The sequence below is a fragment of the Manis javanica genome, chromosome 1, assembly GCF_040802235.1.
Source record: "Manis javanica isolate MJ-LG chromosome 1, MJ_LKY, whole genome shotgun sequence".
Lineage (NCBI taxonomy): Eukaryota > Metazoa > Chordata > Mammalia > Pholidota > Manidae > Manis > Manis javanica.
In genome coordinates this window covers 201,546,520-201,570,397 of record NC_133156.1, presented here as the reverse complement: position 1 = coordinate 201,570,397, position 23,878 = coordinate 201,546,520, and the positions used below count along the sequence as shown (strand labels likewise).

The window sequence follows — 23,878 nt, the reverse complement described above, 5'->3', positions numbered from 1 at the left end:
ATTGGCACAGTACTTAGTGTATAGTAGAAACTGTGTTGCTATAATTGCTATTATTTCTAAGGTCTATAAAATAGAAATGTTATGAAACTCATGGCTTAAACACTTGTAATAAAAGACAAATGGGATGCCACACATATAAATTTTCCTTTTTTTGAAACTTTTTCTCAAGTATGCACCTATGGTTGAAGTTTCAAATTACATGGGTTATCCAACCAGATAAAATGGGGAAAATAAAGAAAAGAGATATGGGGGAAAGTGAAGAGGAGGGAGGGAAAGAGTGAAAAGTTAAGTTTAAAATATGTAAAGCTCAATGTATCTGTGAGATACCCAGGCAGAAATGTTAAATATAATTTTGTAAGCCAAATCTGAATATAAGGATTCTGGGTATAAGGCAGAAATATGACAGTCATTGGCATAAATACAGTATTTAAGAACATGGGAGTGGATGAGGTTATTTAGATAAGGAAAATTAAATTAGGAGAACTTGAAAATCAAGAACTGAGTTAATTTCAACATTTAGGAGGTAGGCAGAGCAACAGAACTGGCAGACACTGGACAGGAGAAGTCACAGACAGGAGGACAGCCAGATGTGTAAGAGTCATGGATGGGCCGTGCTTCTAGAATGAGGGAGTCATTTAACATCAAAGCCGGCTGAGTGATTGAATAAGATGATAACTAAAAGATGTTTAAAGGATTTGAGTGTGAAGGTTACTGGTGTTCTTAAAAAGAACAGTTTCAGCTGACTTCTGCCAGGAAAACCAGAATGAATGGGTTGAATAGTGAATGTGGGGTCGCATTTATCATTAAAATTTTCACAGAATTTGGCAGTGAAGGAGAGCCAAGAAAAAGAGCATAAGATGGATGTTAGGTCAACAGGAAAGGTTTTTGGTTTATCTAAGATTAATATAATCCAATAAATAATATTGAAGATTCAGGGGGAGAAAGGAGGTGAACTGAAAGACAGTCCTTGAGTAGAAAAGACAGGAAAGACAATAAAAGCAATCCCAAAGTATAAAATGAGATAAAGAAGAAAGTGGAGATGCTGGAAATACGACAGAGTTTTCTTTACTGGCTCCTAGCTTTGCCTTTGAGTATGGCCTTCAGTGGTACAGAAATGGTTAGAAAGAGCTGATGCTTTATAACATCGTGTGATCCTTTCCAAGTTTTTTGACAATACAAGCTTGAATAGTATGTGTATCTGCCTTATGGATAGGGAACTACCAAATCAGATGCTGATGGATGATCATTTTTTACTTAAGTTTTCAGAAATTCACAGTATTTTTTTCATTATTGTGACATTCCAATACTCAAAATAATATGGAACTGTTTGTCTCTATATGAGGTCTTTCCTGTTCCTCTCCAATGACTACCTTTATGATAATTAATTTTCAAAATACAGAAGAACACCCTTTTGGGTGTAATTTTAAAATGCACCCTTTTGGATGCCAGCTGCTATTTACCCCACCAAGTTCTCTTCCTTTCAGTTTCTGTAAAAGAGTTTATTCATGTGTTGCTCTAGAAAATCCTTCTGGGTGGCCCTCAATGCTTCAAATAACTAGAACAACCTACTCTATGAAGGGGAATAAAGAGTATTTTCAAGGAAAATAAATTCTACATTTTGATTCAAAACTAAGCAATAGTTACAAGGAAGGGAGAGGAAAAGAAAAAAATTTCACCTGGAGGAAGTCAGTAAATCTCTCTGTGCATACATCCAACAAATGTACTAAGAGCTTCTGTCCATTTAACTCTTGGAGCACAAAATGAATGAATGATTGCAGACAAAGAAAATTTAACAAGGTTACGTCCAACCTCAAAAGGGAAGTGCACAGACATCTGAGATATCTGAGACCCACCTCTGTTGTGCTCTCAATTTGTGAGCCACTCTCTTTCCAGTACATAAGTTAAGATTTTACAATCTGTGGGTTTATTTGATTACTGTCTGATTCTCCACCTAGACTTTAATCTTCATGAGGGGACAAACTACAACTTCTGTTTGCTTATCTTTGTATACAAGGGACACAACTGCCCCTGTGACTCCCAAGGGAGATCATCACCTCAAGATAGGTGGATAGGCACAACTGCCAACCCCAAGCCATGACACATGAAAGGACTTCTGGCAAATGAGTGACAGGGCTTATGTTAGCGTGAGGATAACTGTGACAACCTTCCACCTTGAGATGATTGACAAGAAAAGATTTCCTTAAGGGAAGGCCACCCAGAAGTGGGGGAAGTTCTTACTCTTTGCCAACCATGCCTCCCCACTAGTCACCCCCACCAGCCCCAGAAGATAGATCTGGAAACCTGGCACTGACATTCTCAACACCTAATCCTTTTAAATTGATGTAAGAAATTCTTAGATAGATTTCAAGGCCTAGGTTAAGTAACTCCTCACTCAAAAAGCCTATGGGATTTTTATTGGATTATATCATGTTGCTTTTGATTATATACCATCTTGAATTGCTCACTGCAGTACATATGGTAACTGTGTGTGAACTGAAAAAAGGACACCAGTTCATCAAGACAGAGGCATCAAAATATATCAAAACAATGGTTCAAATATTCAATGACTGAGATAGATGGTGCCTCATAGTTTTCTGCAATATAGAAATTGTGCAATATCATGGAGTGCCTACTATTTCAATACTATGTAGGTCATAGTGGTGGCACACTTTTGTTTTATATTTACAGAGTAAATTTAATTACTTTTTTCCTCAATAATTAACACAACTTTATTGAGTAAATATTTCCTAGCTGTTGAATAGAAAGCTTCCTTTAAAAGGAGAAACAGCAAATTGTACAAATACAGGTGGTTTTGTTGTCTTTCATTTGTTCTATATTTTTAATTGTTTTAGGAGTTTTTATAATTAGAAAAAAAACTGTTTCAAACTGGCCAAAAAAGTTGGAACTTAAGTATTTATTTTACGTCCAAGCCAAGGTGAGTATGTCTTGTCTGATTTGAGGGAAAATGCTTTGCATATTTACAAAAACTTATCATAATCCCTTATAATTTGGGGCATGTGATTTGTTTATCCCCTCATTAAAATTTTCTCTTTAACATTAGGCTACATTTTAGATATCTGTGTATGGTCTGTAACTGTTACGCAAGCAGAATGCACTGTCTTTCAAATGTCTATGTAACTAAGGTTGCATTCTTACAGTTTACTCCAAATTAATTAAACTAAATGGAAATCCTGAATTTTTTTAATTCTGATCCTACATAAATTTAGAAAGCAACCTATTCTGGATAGGGTTAACCTGAAATCAAATATAAATATATATCTAAAAATTTCCATCCAGGTTTTCTTTGTTTTTGTTTTTAAAATTAATCAGGGACATTGTTTATCTCAATTAAAAAAAGGCACTTAGGTAATAGTCACCTTTGTGGGTGCTGGAAAACCAGTAGTGAAATTTAGAAAAGTCACATAAGGAGCTGGGGAACTACTTATGGCTTCTTACAATTGAAATAAAAATCTTGCCACAAATGAAATAGAGAACTTCACTAATTTCCATTCACCCATGATGGCAGAAGCCCCCCCACCCCATGGGTTATTAAGTCTGAGAGATATGTGAACAAACATGATAATAAGCAAGTAAAGTGTATCATAAAATATACTGTGTTCATTTATTGTGACAACCAGGGTGTAATTATACTCGGAAATGTACTGCACTTCAGTCAGTGAAAGTAATAACATCTGAACACCAGGGGACCTTTCTCTAGTCTGTGCTATTAAACTACTTTTGAGAAGGTGAACAATATGAGAGGAATGTTCACTTTTATAGATTAGTAAAGCAGGGGCTAGTCAGATTCTCTTGAAGTATAATAAATAAAATCTCTCTGTTTTTTTCCTCATTACTTGTGGATATAGCACCGAAGAACATTTTCTTCCATTCCTGTATAATTATAATACCTAAATTTGTATGATTACTTATGCTATTCATACCCCCTTTTCCCTCCAATTAAGGAAATAGGAAAGAAAAAAACAAACTCCATTGTACTGGAAGTGCTTCTACAAAGCTGTAAGTAATAAAACAGGAGAAAATTATAAAAAGATAAGGAGACAAAGAGACCATGGAGATGATGATGTTGCAAAGTGATGAGTAGGTGGAATGATTAAAGCATTAATGGAGGTCGCTAGGAAAAGTGAAAGGACATGTAATTTCAGATTAGGAAACCCTAGGCTTCCCAGAGTCAACTGCCATTTAGGAAATTGTAGTTAATTGAATTTTATGACACTTTTTACAAAAATGAAAATGCATACCTTTTACTACCCTAATAGTTTTATTGCTACTGAGAGATTTATGTGCAGTGATATACCAAAAAGCATACACAAAAATTCACTGAAGGGCACCGGAGTGGATTACTACAGTTTTCTTTTGTACTTTGGCAGCCGACAATCAAGATCATAATTACAGGATTGGAGCCACCTGCCAGCTCACTGAACAGAAGCATGTGGCTCCACATAAAATAGAAGTTTAATATTAAAAAGAAAATGAGTCTTAAACCAGAGGGACCTTCAGGGACAGCCTAGAGAAAGCTCGGTATTTTTTTCCAGAGCACCAAATGATTGAGTCTTACCCCATTCACTGTCTCAGAAAGAAGCAGGGTCTGCCAAGACCTTTCTGGTTAAACTAGACTATCCAATGAAATGTCTGCATTCCAAGTTGCTTGGGAGAGGGCTCGTGAATTCAGACCTCTTATGGACAGGTTCACAGTAAGTCCCAGATTTTAGAGTTTATTCCTTGCAATGCTTTGAAGCAAGAAACAAAAATTGGCCTCACTTTGATAAAACTGTTGCCTTGGCAAATATTTAGCCTTCTAAACCACTGGAGATTGTTAAAAATCAATATGATTATGAAAATAGTGACATCAAGGTAAACCTATATCAAGTTTTTCAAATTACTAATCCTGATTTACTACACAAATTAATCTATACAGATGTAAAATTTCTCCCTGAATTCTTCTAAATTTGACTTTCTAAGAGATGTCTTTCTTCAGTTCCTTATGCCGAGTTAGTCACCCCTTGCTCTGCCCTCATACATGTTTCTATCAGAGCCATGCTTCTCACACTTCAATGTGCACCAGAATCACTGGGGATCTTGTTAAATGCAGATTTTGATTCAGTGTGTGAAGATGGGGGCGGGGGGGAGGTCTGTGAGTTTGCATCTCTAATAAGTTTTCAGGTGCTGCTGTTCTCAGGCTATAAGCATAGTATAAAAGTACTTGTTAAATGGTAAGGATCTGTATACATGCCATTAATTTTCTTAGTCTTATGAGCTTACCTTGAAAGTAAAAGCAAGGACAATGTCACAGTAGGTACCAGTTATAGCAGCTGAGCAGATTTGTGGTAAAGCATCATACCATATATTCCCTTTAATTCCTAAAACCACCCTGCAAGATGGTGATCATGTCTCCAGTATACAAATTAAGAAGTCAAGACTCAGGTACATTAAATGACCTGGCTGTGGCCATTCAGGCTCTTTGTGGCAGTCAGAATAGAAATCTGGGTCTATTTGCCTCCAAAGTCTGTTATCTTTCCACTGTGCCCACAGCCCCCTCTTGTTTATTTCTTCATGCACAATGCCTAGCACCCTTAATGTTATAGAAGATATTCAATTGTTGTGTGAATATTTTACCTAAAGATTCACCTTCACTCACATTATCGCCCTTGTAAGAAATGCCCTCCCTGTTTCTCTCCACCCAATCAAGGCCCAGCTCCCTGCCATCACTTTCACCTAGCCAGCCCACTACCTTCCTGTAGTGTCTCTCTTTGGAAGTCATGCACATAGAGCGATTGTTTGCACCACAAAGAGCACTTATGTTACTAATTATTTTATTAAAAATGTATTTTATTCATTTTATAAATACATATTGAGTAGGTACTAAGCACCAAGCACCATGGTAAATAGTGTGATCGATTATGGAACAAAACAGACAAATTCTGCTGCTCTGGGGCTTGGGAATCATTCTCTCAACTAAAATGAAAACTTTTTTTTATAAATGAAATGATCCATTACACTTTCCATCTTTCTCACTGGGTTTTGTACATAGTCAATGCACAATTAATACTATTCTCAGAATCAGATAATTTACCATGTAAATATATTTCTAATCCACAGGATACTCTTAGGCGCCTTTGTTTTCCCAACAAGTGACCCTTGGAAGGTGGAAGGAGGCTTTCACACTGTTTCTCATTTCCCACCAGCAGTAATTTAGGCCAGAAGCAGAGGTATTAAAGTCTCCTACACAGTACAAGTATCAGCCAGAGAGACAGAATTCACTAAAATTAAATCATAGCAGTTTCCAGCAAAAGGAAATCATCTGTTCAGAAGTGTAGGAACTGCAAGTACAAGAGGCAACTTCATGAAAGGCTAGTCTCATTGTAAAAGATGATCCTTTTCCTTCTTAAATACCAAAGGTATAGATTAGAAATCTGCTAAGTAGGGGATGTCACACAGTTAACATTTCAGGAATATTTTTCAGCAACATCCCAAATTTGTGCTACCTTAAACAGAGAAAATATGTGCTTTCCTGGGTAATTCAGAATATTATATATCCTACTTCATAAATAAGCATTTTTAGAATCTGCTCACTTACTGAATATATAGAAAGGTTTCCTCTCTGAGGTTTCCTTAGGTGTGTTGGTGACATTTATTAATATGTGTTGGTATAAGATGTAGGCCTGCAGATGAATGATTTAAAAGGGAAAATAGGACTAGACTTGCTCCATATCAGTTCTTCCTTATCTTTATCTTTATCTTTATCATTTCTTATATTGAGGAAATCTGTATATATTAATTCACCTTGTATGTTCTAAAACACTTGAAGTGTAAGTAAATAATATGTGTGAATCCTCTCATTTTGACTATTTTATTCAATATCGAGAGACTGCATGATGCAATGGCAGATGGCAAATCTTGAAGTTTTAAGTGAAACAAGCCTGAATGCTTATTAACATGCAAACATGGATATACATCTTCATCTTAGATACAGATTTACACATGTCATAATATCATTAAAATGTGAACATGGATATACATCTTTTTAGATACAGATTTTGCAAAATGCATGTCATAATTCTTATTATGTGAGTACAGTATGAAGACAGGAAAATTAACATAAAAAGCCCGGCACATTTGTTGAATTATTAGTTGCATTCCTGATCATATTAGCAATTATATACCACTAATTATATTACTGGGTTTTTCTAATAATCAAAAAGAATTTTTTAAGTATCAAGGATAATCACATTTTGCATTTAGCTAAGTTAATACACAGGCACAATCCCTGCACCAGTAAAGTGTTCAGCTTGGAGCGAATTTGATGTAAAGAGATCTCTGAAAGGAGCTATAAATAAATAGCTATACAAACATGAAAGAAACAAATAACTGAAGACTTTGCCTGGTGCTTCAGGATTAATTCAGTTTCCTTTATCAAAAGAGGAAGACATCCCATTAATCAGGTATCTTTTTCCAAGTTCTTCCTTTTTATAGGACTTGGCAGGAAAGGTCCTTAGCTAAAATATAGTTTAAGATTAGCGTGGTGTGACTAAGCTGGAGGCTGTGTCCTAGAAGAGCCTTAAATAAGAGTAAAAATAGGTCTGAGGGCTGAGGAAAAACAAGAGAAAGAATACAGAGACAATGAATCACAGGCCCTTGGAGTGCTAGGGACCTGCAGGTGAGACAAACCACATCTCTCACTTTATAATGAGGAAACTGAGGCCTAAAAGACTCAAGTGACTCACTCAAGGTCACATACTGGGAATCCAGCTGAAGAATTTCACCTATGGGTCACCCTTGAGTAAAGATAAGAAACATGAAGATATTACTAGATATAGAATATTTGTTAATGAGAAGGGAAATTGCATCTGGGGGAATTCCTAATGAATTGGGATGACATTTGTTTACAAGTATTAATGTAGGTAAAAATGCAGGACATTTTAAGTAATGAGAAAGGATGCCCTGTGAAGCATATACAGTCTCATACAAATGGCATTTTTGAAAGTGGTTCAAATTGATTCAAGTTTCTTCTAAGTTAAAATTCATTTGCAGATAAGAATGATACTTCATTTCCCAGCTTATACCAATTATCTGAGTATTATTCCAAAGAGCCCCAGAGGATAAGAACAGAGGGAAGTACACTTGGATTTAGTCATTTTCCTTATACTGCAGGGAAAATTTTGCCTTGAACTAGATTTTTCATAGCATGAATAGTGTGAATGGGAACTTTTCAAACATTCTTGAGATTGCCAGCCAACTGAGGAGGCTGATAATCAAAATGAAAGTTTGTGTTATTTCTTTCAAATCACCATGCAAGAAACATCCAAGATTTTAACAAAACCATCTCATAAGTCCAGTCATGATGTTTCACTTACAAAAATTCTTTAGACAAAACTTCCTTTATTCCATTAAATAAAGTGTGTCATCTGGAAAGCATAAGACAAAGTAGATTACTTTAGGGATCACCTAGTTTAATAGTTCTCAAACTCAGTTGTCTATCAGAATCACCTGGAGGCTCTTAAAAATATAGTTCTCTGCTCCCCACCTCACAGTTTCTAATTCAGGAGGTCTGGAATATGAGACTATGCGTTTCTGACAAATTCACAGGTTACACTGACACTGCTGAAAACACATTTGGGAACCAATGATTTCATTCAGCCCCTTCAACTTACTGCCTCATTTTTGATTGATGTAGGTACATTCTAGTATTCTTGGAATTTATTTTTTAACCTATGGTCGATATGGGCTTGGCTGACCAATTGTGGTTTAGGTAGATTGGGAGGTAGAAAATACTCATCATCTTATTAATTTTAGGCAAATTCTCCTATTTAGCTATGCAGTCTAAGTGAGGCTCTTGCACTTGGTACTGTTATATATGCAATACTATCTTATCTAATATGGAAAGGAAAACACCTAAAATATTTTGAATACCATGTCTATAACACCAGATGGGCATTTGGCTCGTCTGGAGTTGTTACAAAGACAACACTTAGAGAATTCTTCAGGGACACTGGTGGTCTAAAAATCAGGGCACACAATTATATGCTATAATAAGAGAAATAGTATCATTTTGCCCTGGAGAGCTTATGTCATTGCTAGAAAAATACCCCAATATTGAAAAATCTTACTAATGCTTAGGTAAAACATATCAAATAAGCAGTGTAGCATTTCATAACATGATTATTCCTACAGGTACCTGACGATTAATGAGAAAAAAACTGAACAAAAAAAATACACTTATCTTGAAACAGAAAAACTTATAGGTCCAGAATTTGTTAAATATAATGTAACATATAAAGCAGAGCTTCATAATTTGAAACATGCACATGCGCACACACACATTCACATTTCCCTACACAGACACACAGATCTTTATTTACTCAAAGCACTTTCTTCCTAGCTACATTAGACTCTAATTCCATATGGGTCTTTATTATCAAGAATGAAAAATGCATTTACAGTAATGTGATAAAACATAATACATTAAACCTGCCAGATGTGTATACAGTATGTGTAAATTTCTTTAAAAGAATTGTAGGCATGGGGCACATATCAGTCAACTTACATATTTTGGACTTTAGGTGATAATGATGTGTCAATGATGTTCATCAATGTAACAAACATACCACTTTGGTGAGCAATGCTGATAATGGAGGAGGTGATGCATGTGTGGGACAGGAGGAATATGAAAAATTTCTGAAGATTCCTCTTAATTTACTGTGAAACTGCTCTAAAAAAAATCAAGTCTTAAAAAATCAGTTAACCAGTGGAGTCTCTGAGACATCAATCTTCAAATATTTCTGAACATTTAATATGTGCTAGGCACTGTGAGAAATACCAAAAATTGAAGAATGAGATATAAAATATAACCATCAAATAAAGGCATACACACATAAAAAGACAACTGTTAAACAGTAAGTGGAGACCCAGAAGCAGAAGAAATCAACCATTAACCGAAGACTATCCTACTCTGGATGAACTTGATTTGAGCTGGTTCACTTCTATTGGCTGAATTTTCTTAGGCAGAGAAGAAGCCAGGGAGGAGGAAGACAATTTGGATGAGGGGTTTGCTCAGCAGAAATGAAGGCAGAGAGAACATTCAGGGATGACACCAGTATGTCTATGCATGTCTGTATCAAAGAGTTGAAGCCTGAGCATCTGAGAAATAAAGGATGCTATAGAATCGTGCTTGTTGACTAAGACTGTGGAAAACCTTAAATGTCAAAAAGAATGTAGGAATGAAAATTAATAAAACCTATTGACAACATTAGAAAAGGAAATAGTGAGATTTGGGAAGAAACTATTACAGGTGATCTTAAAACCATAAATGAAAGCTCATACTGAAGACCTACTCCATTTGGTTTACATCAATATAACTTGCAAGCTAAAATACAAACAACAAGCTAAAAATATTTTAATCATCATCATATAGCTTGCAGGCACTCAATTCATTCCAAGGAGAGGGTTGCATCCACGATTCAGGCAGCAGCCTCTCATACTGCACTCTCAACATCAGTTTTAGTTCCATGAGATTTAATTTTAAGAACCTTAGGTTTTTATCTTTTACACTTAGGCAACACTGAAAATGCTTCCAGATTTTGATTTACAGAATTATTGTCACTGTCAATAAAAGGAATGTCCCTGACACACAAAAATCCAGCTTAATTACTTCTGTGCTGTCTCCTGTGGACTAGAGGAAATGGTGTTTCTCTGACAGTTTTCTGTTTTTTAATTCAGTAATACAGAGCACTTGCTCTGAATAGGTCCTGAATAAGAAGAGCAGATTCACGATTGCTGTCATGGATGAGGGGCCCCACACTCTCAGCAATACTGTCTTACTTGGAGGCTGTAATGATTGCATGAATCCAGATCCTCGGTTCCGGATTCCTTCAAGTTGGGCATTCCAGTGACCACCAAGGATTTGACACGGAAACGTGATTGGGATGTTTATGCATCATGTGATAACCTGGAGAAGCTTTGCAAACATATTCAAAGGTCTGCTTTATTCATGAGCCTGTTTCTGGATTTTTGTTTGTTGGTTGGTGGTTACCAGAGGGGAGGAGGCTAGGGTGATGGGCAAAGTAAGTGAAAAGTAGCAACAGGTACACACTTCCAGCTATAAAATAAGTCACAGGGATGAAAGGTACTGCATGGGGAATATAGTCAATAATACGGTAGTAACTTGGTATGATGACAGATGGGAGCCACAGTTATCAGGGTAAACATTTTATAATGCATAGAAATGTCAAATCACTATGTCATACACTATGTTGAAACTAGCATGATGTCAACTATACTTCAATTATTTTTTTTTAAAAAAAGATCTGCTTTTAGCCAGCACCACTCCCAATGTTAGTATTGCCCTGAGCTGCTGGAATCCAGATGAGGCCTTGAAAGCTTCCCAACAGGAGATGCCGAATATCAAAATATACACTGGACCATTCAAGTGCAGAAACCAAGCAAAATGTATTCTTTATTTTCCTTTACATATTCCATCTGTTTCTCTCCAGAAAGGGTCATATGTTATATATTTATAAGAAGTGTTCACACCTACGCGAACACAGCTTCCACTGTCTCTGTCAAACAGCCTCCTCCTTGTTCGTGACCCACTTTCTTTTGTAACATCTTCTATAGCAGTTCATCCTTTTATGAAACTTGTTTCATTCCAAAATCATTTCAAGTTAAGGAACACCTTTGTACCTTCCTGTCTCACCAAATCCTGGAGAGATTAAGCCTCAGGCTCTACAGGCCATTTTCTGAAGAGATATGAATTTAGATCATTAGGGTCATTAAAATCATACACTCCACAATATCCAGAGCTAACAGATCACCCTGGCACTTTATGCTGCTGTCAAATGCTACCAGAGAAGTAACAATGTATAACAGCACTGAGCTGCAGGGAAGACCGTAATTCCTCCCCATAAAAGAATCCTACACTTTTTAATTGCTACAGTAAATCTCATTAAAGACACAGAATTCTTTGTTCAGGGAAGGAAGAATGATCTCTACGCAAGGTGCATTTTCTTCACAGTAATTTTTTTTTCTTTATGACTAGAATTATTCCTAAATGTAAGCTCAAAGTTATTTTAATCATGACCTTTTTCTGGACTCTGCATATTTCCCCTGAACTTTCTTTTCCTTCCTTACAAATACAGGGGCTCTGGGTCTTTGCTATTAATCTCATAGTGACTTTACATGATCTGGATTTCACACAGTTTCTTCCATGTCCCCCATGTATCTTCTAAAGGCCTTCAAAGACCACACTGCTAACCTCCTCTGACTTCAGGTTTTCCTCTTTCTGCCTCACAAAAAGAAATGAGACACTTGGTACACATTCCTTGGTCAGCACAATTCTGAATCTTACCTTACCTGCTCGTTTCCCACAATATACACTGTGAATCTGATTCCAGCAGGAGAACCTTGGGAAATGTTTTGCCTGATTTCATTATCAAAGATTAAATTATTATTTTTCAGAAACTCAGGCTGTCATAAAAAATGACAGAAAATTGCCATCTCTTTTTCATAATCAGTACCTTTTTATAACAGAACTGCAAGTTAATGACAGTATGCCTTAGACAACTATGAATTTTTAACTCATCTTTAGAAGTGGCAATGGAGCAGTTGAAGGGAAGAGCATGTTTCATGCAGTATAATGCTTAAAATTAAATATAAGAATCAAGAGACAGGTGAGGATGGAAAAAAACCACAATGTTAAATGCCAGTCTTTACTAACTTCTCCAGGGCACTTTGCATCTGGGGCATCATGCATGTGCAGAATTTCTTTAGTATTGACACTGAATCAATCCCTCTTTGGGAGGAATCATGGAATTCTTATTCAAGGATGAATATGAGCTTGACATTTTACAGACCTATGTTCAAATTCTGTCTGTGCCAGTTACTAGCCGTTTCAGCTTGAAGAAGTTATTTGAACTATCCACGCCTCAACATCTTCATTTGTAAATTGGAAATGTTAAGATTTTTTGAAGTTTGGAAGAATGCATTTATAAAATGTAAAAAGCACACATATAATACCTACTAATTATGTGATCAGCATTTAAATATGCTGTGTGATCTACATAAAAATATTTTGTATCTGTTCTTATGCACTAGCTATATATATCCATAGGAACAAAGTATACAAATAATTTACGCCTGATCTAACTACCTCCTTCCAAATTCAATCACTTACATTCTTATAAAATAAAATATTTCACAAAGTCTACATTACTATTTTTAATCCTATACTCCTTTAAAAAATACGCATGATAATCTGATTCCATAAATTTGGATAATCATTTAACATTTTATTTTCTTCACATATCTTCTGGATTAATAAACGGATACTGAATTATTTATTACTTTTACTTATTTACTATTATGCAGGATCCTGAGACTTCAGCATGATTAACCTTCATTTTGTTCACAAAGGCTTTCAGCGTATCAGTTCTGGGGAAGTAAAATCCATTTAAAAGTAATCATAAACATAAATTTTCAAAAACACCACCTCAAATTCAGGCAGTCTCTCTACTCTAGCCTGGACTCTGCAGGTGCTGTGTTGCTGTGGCTGGAAGGCAAGCAAGAAGCCTGAGTGTAACACACTCACACAGAAAGAACGTTGCTCAGGCAGAGACTGTGGTCACAGAGCTCTTTCCCCTTAAGGATTATTAATGGAAGTGAGAACCTCTCAACAGAGCCCTGGTCTAGTCAGGCTCTGGTGGCATATGACAGCATTACCACAGTAATGTGAACACCAATGGCCACCTCCATAGTTACATACTGTTTGCAGTGATGAACACTAACATAAGAGGCAAATCAAGGTCCCGACAGTCAGAGTTTTAAGCGAGCCAGAAAAATCAGAGAGTACAAGAGGGCGGGGCAATCAGTTGGGCTTGCTTTCTTGACTTCTCGGTTCCACACGGTACCATTTATACAGAGTAAAAGTCTGCTTGGAGTCATGGATCATTCAGTTGCTGAACAATGCAGGGGGCTAATCAGGGTAATTCAAATGCAGCAACACTATTTTACTGTTTTGGGGTTTGCTCCCATTTAAATTTTCCTGTATAGATAGAGCTTAACACTGTCATTTGACTGTTCAGTTGCAATATGAAAGGACTGAGGCTTCCTTCTGTGCATCTGCTTTTCTGTTGTCTATTAAAAAGGAGATAAATTTATATAAAATAGTGGAAGATAGAGAAATATACTATATAATAGAAGTGCTATCACACATTATGCTTTCCTTTCTTTCATTGAATCTTCTGACTCAGTATGAACAATATTTTAATCCTTTATGGTTTAACCTAAGATAGGTCTGACTGTGTTTTTCTAAGGCATTATCAGTAAATATTGCCTGTGAGCGGCTTCAAGCCACTTAAGGCCTGCTGTCTAGAAATGCTTGAATAATTCAACGTTATAAGTTTCATCACACTCACAATGAGGATCTGGTTGTGGACATAGCTAATTGCTATATTTTATTCAGCCCTAAAATGATACCCACAGCAAATTAGCTCACAGCTTAATACTACTGTGGCTCTAAATGGGAGATAAATAGCATTACTTTGATTCAAGTTACTTTTGTATATGTTATGAGCCATTTCCAGTAGTTCTGACATTGATGCTCAGATACTGGATATTGAGTTTTCTTTTAAACAATAAGAAAAGGTGAGAAACAGAGCTAAATATATTTTTAAATGTCATGGTAACATCACAGTCAAACATATTTTGCCTTTGTTTCAGTGAACATTTCTAGTTCTTACATAAAATATAATACACTCCATTCAGAAAGATTTTCTTTTGGCAAACTTTAGAATTCTGAAGATAGTCTTCTAATGGCAGTGCCCAGACCCTCTTAGCATCAACATAACAGCACATGAGGCATTATTCCCTTATGGTAACACACATCATTGAAGCTGAACTGTAATCTGACATAGAACATTTCTGTACTAAGGCAATGTGATGATATTACACAAACACTATTTTCCATGTAATCATAGCCATATTTATCTTCCTCAACCTGTTGTTTAAGTAGGTAATATGGTTACATTCTACTGAAAGCAGAAAATAATTGTTGTATAGCAGAATGGTTTGATGATAGTGTGTATACATGATAGGTGATATGTAGATTATATATAATGAATGTAAACTCTTAGCACAGATATGGAACATAACAAGATTTCAGTAAATGGCTACATCACAGAAAAACTTCACAAATAGCTACAACATGTGGTTAAGTTCGAACAATGCCACTCTAAGACTTCAAAAGAGGGAAAGGTGAGGTCTAGCTCAGAGGACCAGGGAAGTTTCCATAGGATGAAACAGTTTAATCAGAGATTGAAAACAAAATTATATTTCTTCAGGCAGATATAGTGAAAGGAATGCATTCCAGGAGGAATGAGTACATTCTGCAGGAGGAGAAATATTTTTACATAAGCAATGGTGAGGAAATAGGGCAAGTGTTATGTTGTTCAGAAAGCCATAAGTAAGTTATTTTGTAGTAAGATGCCATACAGAGAAGGTTCTGTAACAGATACAAGTGAAAATGAAAGCCAGGGTCAGACCACAAAGGTTCGTAACTCCAAGCTGATACATTTGGAAAATATTGTTGGCCAGGCCACTGAGAAATCCTCATGTAGGATTCATGCATCTAGTCAACACTTATTTGGTGAGTTACTACTATCACCAATTACATGCAACAGGATGCACATAACACTGGGCTTATGAGCCAAAAAATTAAAGGACTATTGCTCCCAGGAGAAGCATGGTCTTACAGGGAGACAAAACCAACCATCAGCAACTCTAAGGTAGAAAGCGGTAGCTGCTAAAACAGAATAAACGAAGTTCTACAGAGATCAGAAGAGAAAAAATATTGTTGCTGGTTCGGAGAATCAGGAAGAGCTGGTGACACTTAAACTAGGAAGAACAGGAAGAAATAATGAAACAGGTAGGAAGGCACAGGATGGATTGGAGGAGGAAAGGATAAGAAGTGAGAAAACCAACCAGGAGATCATAACAATAAGCCAGAAAAACACTGGGGACCTAAAATATGGTATTAATATAGAAGACTTAAGAAGTTAAGTACACTATACTACCGTATACATAAACACACACACACAACAATTTTCAGATGGTGATCTTCTAGGGAAGAAAAGGTTTCACAACACTTTTCTTTAAAAGTAGCCTTTGGCATCACTTTGCACAAGTGTAAGTGCCTTTTTTTGAAAAATTCCTTAAAGTTCATTAATTAGTATGATCTATACAAGATTACACTTACAAGCTGAAAAGTACTCCCATCTTCCCATTGTTAATTATATCTCCAGGCTAAGATAAAGAAAATTTTCAGTTACTCTAACCTACTGTATGAAACATGAGGAAATGTTTAGAAGGACTTTATTTATTTATTTTTTTTGCCTGGAGTGGGGTAATCTCATTTGAAACGTGATATGTTCTTTCTCCTTTTAAAAAGTTTTGTTTCTATTTTCTTGTTTTTTTCCATTTTTTATGTAGTTGGAGGCAGTAGCCACAGAATTTATGGATAAATACTTCAGCTAGAGAAGGAGATTTCACTGAGAAATATAATGTCCTAAATGGATTTTTTTTAAAAAGGCAACCTCCATATAGAAAAGGAGTTTGTTGAAATTCCAGGAATCAAACTATGCAACTCATAGAAAAACAGGGAGATATAGAGATAAGATTTATTTTGATCAATTCAAAACCTGAAGAAAATGTGGCATGCTACTTTTGTATGGCTTCAAGGTGTTAAAATAAAAAAGCAAAAAAAAAATAGGACAACAGACTCAAAACAGAATCACTTATACTAAGTCCCCTGTCACCAAACCTAGATTTAATTTAATTACAGTTTTGGCTCTCCCAGAAATGGAATCGCACACCTGTCAGTGAGGACTCTCCTGATCAGCACTTGTTAGGTGATCTGCCTGACAGACTCCTGCCATCCCTAAAGGAAAGTAACTTTGCAATAACCAACCTGCATTTTTGCCAGTTTAACTTCATTGTCCCCACTCTCTTCTGCTATAAAAGTCATTTGTACAGCATCTCGGAGTGGCTTCCTACCTGCTAGATTGGATGCTGCCTGATTTCAATTGCTCAAATAAAAGCAAATATTTTAATATGCCTCAGCTTATCTTTCAAAAAAGATAACAGTTACTATTTTGTACTTTCTACAAATGATAGTTGATATGAAAACAAGATTTACTTTTAAATATTGATTTGTATCTACATACCTTCGCCACCAAAACCCCAATGAATAGACCAAGAAACTATTTCCTATTTCCAGAAAACCTACTAGCAGGTAATGATTTAATCAAAATGCATGTATTCTGAAAGCCCTCCAAAGTAATTTCAATGTTGATTTGTGCAAAAGGCATACCAGGAACACACTTATTGAATGATATTCACCTTATTTACAAGAAAATAACAAATAGCCTTATCATTGTCATCACCACTACTATCACCCAAGAGCAGCATTCAAATAACTCTCTGTAAAAATGATTTGAAGACAGCATATACTGAAAAGTATGATCTTGATGTTCCTATAGGAAAGGTCCAGCAAATCCATACAGAAACTTATATTCTTCATACTTAACTGGTATATGAAAATACACAATCTGACACAACCAAATGGCAACTGCTTTATAAAACATGGAAACTAGATTAAGCACAGTTTGGCGGAGAAAGTTCTTTGGCAAAATGAAAAATATTTTCATGCAAAAAAGCTCTCTCAGCTACCACAGGTAAATCATACATCTGCCAGGATCATATTCAAGATTTGAAATCTGCCATAGTAAAGTCACAATGAATTATCAGTCTTCTGATTGTCCTTGAAAGGAAGTTTATGGTGTTATCTATGGGGCAGGAATAAATGTAGAAAGTGACCATTTTATATATATACAAACATATTTATAAAATCATAAGCTTTTTAAATTTGCTTTGCTTTATGTACATATACATATTTATTGAGTCTTTATGTAAGGTTATTTATCTGACGCTGCAATATGAGTAGTAGAAAATATATATTTGGTCAGTCAGACGACCAAAATATATTTCAAGTTTATTTGGTGTTCATCCATAGTTCCTAAAAAGGCTTCACAGCCATAAAGGTGAAATGGGTGTCTTGTTAATGTTAATGAGAGACTTTTGGACCCCACCCAAGGCAGGGGCTGGAGGCTGAATCGGCCAACAGCCAAGGATTCAGTCAATCATGACTACACAATGAAACCCTCATAAAAACCCATAAGAGGAGCACATCTCTCTCCCTCCCTCTCCTGCCAGGCCCCAAGCTCCACTAGGACCTGTATGTGTCTCTTCATCTGGTTATTCACTTGTATCCTTTACAGTATCCATTATTAAACTGGTAAACATAATTACTTTCTTGAGTTCTGTGAGCCACTCTAGCAAATTAATTGTACCTAATGGGGAGGTCTTTGGAACCTCTAATGTGTAGTTGTTTGGTCAGATGCACAGGCAACAGCCTGGAATTTGCGACTGGCATCTGGAGTTGGGGGGTGAAGGGCACTCTTATAGGGTGGAGCCCCTCATCTGGAGAATCTGGTGCTGTCTCTGGGCAGATAGTGTCAGAATTGAGTGCAATTCTCAGACACACTGCTGATGTTTGAGAACTGCTCAGTGTTGTGCACAGGAAAACCCTTTCTCCCACACACACATATTGGAATTGGGTCCAGAAAACTGAGGGAAACCCCAAATGTGGTTATTGTCTGTGTGATCTGATTTGTAGAAATACAGAGTTTGCAGATGCTTGAGGGTTTAATTCCATGTTTGTTGCTTCAAGTTTACTGTAAGTCTATGGAAGATGCCACTGGTAGGATGGAGGCTAAATATTTCTCCATCTCTGGTGGTATGATCTTTACAGGTCTCTTCCAAGCACTATTTTATTTTGTATTAGTTGCTTGTGCTTATGTTCACCATTTTGGATAGGAACCTGAAGACAGCTGGTGAATTGTACTATATTGCTAGGCTGTAACTCACTTCAATGGAATATTTTAGTTTGACCCCCATCTTCAGCACTGTGATACACACATCTACTGACGTAAATAGAATCTCAAATAGACAAAGGTCAAAATGAACAAACTCTAGTCTTTTTTTAAACTATACTCAAGGCTATCCTTTGCCTGGAGGCCTGAACCTTCAACCATCGCATCTCCTATCCCTTCACCCTGGAGACTTTTCTTAAGTACAACATAAAACATGCACTCTATTTTATAACCAGGAGGCTTCATTAGAAATATTTTCACAACGCAATGGAATGCAACATGTTGTAGGAAATGCTTTTATCATTTTGATGAAGTGTTGCAAAACAGGATCTATTTGAAGGTTAAGAAATGACTTCATCCCTACACGAATTAATTCGATCTCAAAATCCTCACTACAACCACACAGATTAGGACTAGCTGATATTCCATGATATAATGTGAATGCTGTGCTTCTTTGTCATACTTATATTGTGAGACTAAAGGAAAAAAAAAATTTAAAAAACCCAAAGTGGCTAAAATATAAGATAAAGTGCTTGAAGGATGAAGATTAAACATGATGTTTTTAAAGTAAAAGGCAGATACAGGCTTGAAGAATGTAGACAGAAAAAAATGTAATAAGTCACCATTCACTAAAATCATAGCCCTCAAGATATAATCTTAAGAAATTAACTCTTACTTAATATAAAGAATGAAAAATATGAAGTATTTCTCAAAAGCTAGGGGAAAGTTATACGTGGGAAATAATGAAATTATTTTCAACAAGGTGACTATTAGCAATTAAAACAAGCTACAACAAACAGGTAAAACCAAAGAATCACCATCATCGCAGCACTTAGCTCACAGCATCCTTAACTGATACTTTAGTATTTAATAAATGTCCTTTCTGTAGAAACAACTGCTTCTCTCAGTAGTGACAGTTTAACTTACTCACAGATAACAGAAAGATTCCAGGTTTTAGACCCTGGGTATCAAAGAGTAACCCAGAGCAATGGTAAGTATCATTCCATGCTCAGAGAGTTACTTACGGTCGTTGCAGAGAGGTCCGCTGAAGGAAGTCATACTACAGTCACAGCTGAAGCCGTCCCACTGCTGCAAACACACACCCTGATTGGAACACGAATCCTCTTGGCAGGTTGTGCTGGGACCTGCAAAACAATCCAAAAGAAACAAGGGTTCTTTCAAAAAAAGCCAAAGGTTTTATACAAGAGCTAGGTCACATACAGTAGTTGCCAACACCTCAAATTACATGACCAAACTAGCGTTGAAAGTTCTAGTGCACACACTTGAATTAAGAACAGAGAAGCTGTAATATGAAGGTTTTCTGAAGTTTCTGATATAGGACAACATACATTACAGTAGTAGACTAAACCAACAAATATGAAGAACAAGCCACAGAGCTTCTGGTATGATCATGGTAGTGGGTAATCTCACTCCATTGTCAATAATTCTCTACTACCATTTATATTTTGGAACAATGCATGGATCTCTGTAACTTCTGATCAATGAATAGAGACACCATGAGAAATGGAGATTATAAATCCATGAAATTGAGATAAAGATTGGCAAAATAACTAAAGAGAGTTATGCAAAGATGTCCTAGAAGCTTCCAGAAGTTTCCCTGCACAAACTATGGATAAAGTTATGATTGTTGGGATTTTGGATAGGTATGTTGGCAAGTATCAATTTACGTGCTTTAACAACTTCATGCAAATAAACATAAAATGAAAGACTCTGTGTAAATGACATGCCCCCATTAAACAAACAGGTAAAAAGAATGCTAGTCTATTTCTAAAGAACCGTAGCTAGAACACTGAAAAACAAAGAACTAAAAAGAGATGATCAAAGCACTAAAGGCAATCACCATACAAACATATTCAAGACTGAAAGCCTTTATGCAAACTAAGCTATAAATGAAGCTTCTTGCACAGTGTTCAAGAAGGGGAACAATTAAATCTGAGTTCAAACAACAGTTACTACAAAAATGTAAAAATGTCATTTTGGAGTATCTACTGTATATTATGGGGTTTCAGTCTTGTTTCATACACACAGAGCTATCTACCTTGCAAGTCAGCTTTCATCAATGCAACTTGTCAGCAAAATTAAAAAAAAAAAGCAAAATATATTAAGTGTTAGTAAGCAATACTGAAATGGGGCAAACACAGAACGTTCAGATTCAAAAAGCATGCTGCTGTAAAGGGGGAGAGAAATGCTATGTAGAGCAAACAAATTAATGCTAACAGCCATAAATCTTAAGAGAAGCCAAAAATGAGAAAGCAATAATTTATCAGAAGTTCACTATATATGTATACATAAAATAGTAATTGAGCCAATGACATGTAATGAAGGAAAATTAAAAAGGCTTTTGTATTGTTTCCCCTCTTGCATAGGTATGAATGCATAACCAAAGTGACTGCTTTGCTTGTTTGGAGCATATAGCACATTTGTCATGCGCAGAGACAGTGCAGACGATGGTCATTAGCAGAGCAATTATCCCTGTCCATTTTTTCCCCCTCCCTCTAGATCCTTTATCTTGCTCTTGCAATTAAGGCTTAAGATTCTAATGCCAGCCATTCCCTGCCACCAGCTGGATCTTAGAGTGACACAAAAACTATCAAAATGTATGTAACATTTGGAGTGGATGAAAGAAGTAAAGGATGGGAGAAACAAACAGCAATATAATTCCCCATAAAGAAAATTCCTTTGCAAGACCTCAGTGTGGAGTGTCATCTCTGCTCTTACCAGGCTGGGTATGCACTGCTTAAGGATTGCAGAGTTATAGCTGTATTCTCTTCATCATCATAATTCTCTTCAACTCTCACAAACTGCTGGCGAGTTCTGATTATAGAAGAACCTTGCTAATAAGGACTATTTTAGGGGAAAGGTGAGAAAGGAATGCAGTCTACTTAAAAAGCTTGGAGTATAGACTAAAGATATTTTCTAGTAAATGTAAGTTTATAGGTTTTATGAAAATATTACAATGGACACCAGCCTAATTAGACTCTATTAATAGTGACAGCCTTTGGGGGTAACCACTTTAGTGAATAAAAAGAATTATCTGTATTAGCCTTTGTATAAATTAATGTTTTTGTAAAATGTCTATTTAACCATGCTCCTTACAATCATATTTCTATTACAATTTTCTCAGTACTTTTCATAAAAGTTTATTCATTTAAGCTTAACGTGAATTCTCACAAATTCAGAAACCATAATATTGTTATTACTAATTATAATAATTGGGATAGTAATAACAGCAATAGCTGTTAACAATAATAATGATGATGATGATGACAATTTCCCAGGCCTGGGACACCTGAATAGAATAGTTTTTCTCATTGCATCAAAGAACTAATAACCACTAAATTACTTAGCTTTTGTTGTTCTTCCAATCTGTGAGAAGTAAGTGGTCTAATCTCTGTCCCACGGCATTAGAGAATGAAATAATTCATTAAAACAAACACCTCTTAAAGCAATATTCCTTAGTACTTCCTTCCTGGGATAGGCATGAAGGATAGAAGAAGGGAGTGGGGCAAGCCCAGCACGGGTGTGGGGCTGTCTCATTAATGGATAGCTGCTCCCTTACTTGCCCAGCAAAAGGAAAGAACAGGAGCAAGAACCGATGGACAGCCAGATTTTTGTTATTATTACTGTTTTTCAAAAGTTATCAAAAATGCAATTGCAAAATAATGTAAACTCTAAGCATGGTAAAACTGCAATTCTAAAAAAATCATAATCGGCCCATATTGTAGAGCTGCAACTCTGAGTACCTGGCAAATCTTTACTTGGTACTGCTGAGTACCAAGCAGAAAGACATGCTTTATTATTATTATTTTTTCATTATCACAAGTCTTTTGATATTCAGGTGTTATAAGAGAATGCATGCCTATGCCTGACAAGACACATTTTTCAAAGTACTCACCTTCTAGAACAATATTTAAACACTGACAGGCATTTGTACAAGACAAAGTCCCAAGTTTATTTTTCCCACTAGTTATATAATGTTCCTTTTATTTTATCAGTGAATAAAATTGGGAACAAGCTACAAGAACATTTGTATTAAATGGTTAAAAATAAGGACATGTCTGAAAAGGAAAGGAAAATGAAGGCAAAACTACAATCTCTGGACACTAAAGAAACAATACAGGAAAGTGGTTTGATGCCTATGCTGTCAAGTCAGGCAAACTTGGGTTCCAAGTTTCCATCACCCACTTTCTGTGTGACCTTAGGAAGGTCACCTTCTATCTCTGAGGTCATCTTGAAAAAAATTCAGTGATATCCTATAGAATTTTGAGGATTAATGAAACAGTATATGTAAACTAACTGTCACCAGGGCTTAAACAATGGTAACTTTAATCATTTCAGCATTTCTGTAGCTTATAATAAAGTTCTGAGGCTGAATGTTATGAGTTTATGTAAGAGCATCTGAACTAAAAAAAATATTTAGTAGCTTTACACAAGGAATTGTCTTGAGTTAGTTCTGAGCTTAATTGAGTCTGAGTAATCTGAAGATTAGCAGTCTCTATTTTCTCTGATGTAAGCAGGAAAATGTCATGCTAAGCAAACACTTTCAAAGGGTGGTTCTTAGGACAGCATCGGCATCATTTAGGGACTTAGAAATGTAAACTGTAGGGCTGCATCCTAGACCTACCGAGTCAGAGCCCCTTGGGGTGGTGGTTGGTAATTCTGGTTTTAAAAATTCTTTAGGTGATTTTGATACTGGCTAAAATGTGAGAAACATTGATCTAAAGGGACATGGAAGCAAGATGTAAGCTCCCTCCCCCAACCGGTGTTGTATAAATAAAATCAGCTGTTGTCCACTGAAATTAGTCAAAAATGGATGCAGCAAGTGATTTTGGAAGACCAAGAACCTTTTACATGAGAAG

General features: G+C 36.1%; 1 protein-coding gene across 23 annotated transcripts in view; it reads right to left on the bottom strand.

The window, feature by feature from the left end:
• Positions 1-23,878, bottom strand: part of NRXN1 (neurexin 1) — a 1,077,010-nt gene that overhangs the window by 498,844 nt on the left and 554,288 nt on the right. For 22 of the 23 annotated variants that reach the window (XM_073213327.1, XM_073213337.1, XM_073213308.1 and 19 more), the window contains one exon: positions 20,024-20,143. In XM_073213327.1, the coding sequence (XP_073069428.1) occupies positions 20,024-20,143 (120 nt within the window). Of the gene's footprint in view, positions 1-20,023; positions 20,144-21,057; positions 21,082-23,878 lie in introns of those variants that run through there. The other variant, XM_073213367.1, reaches the window with a different exon arrangement.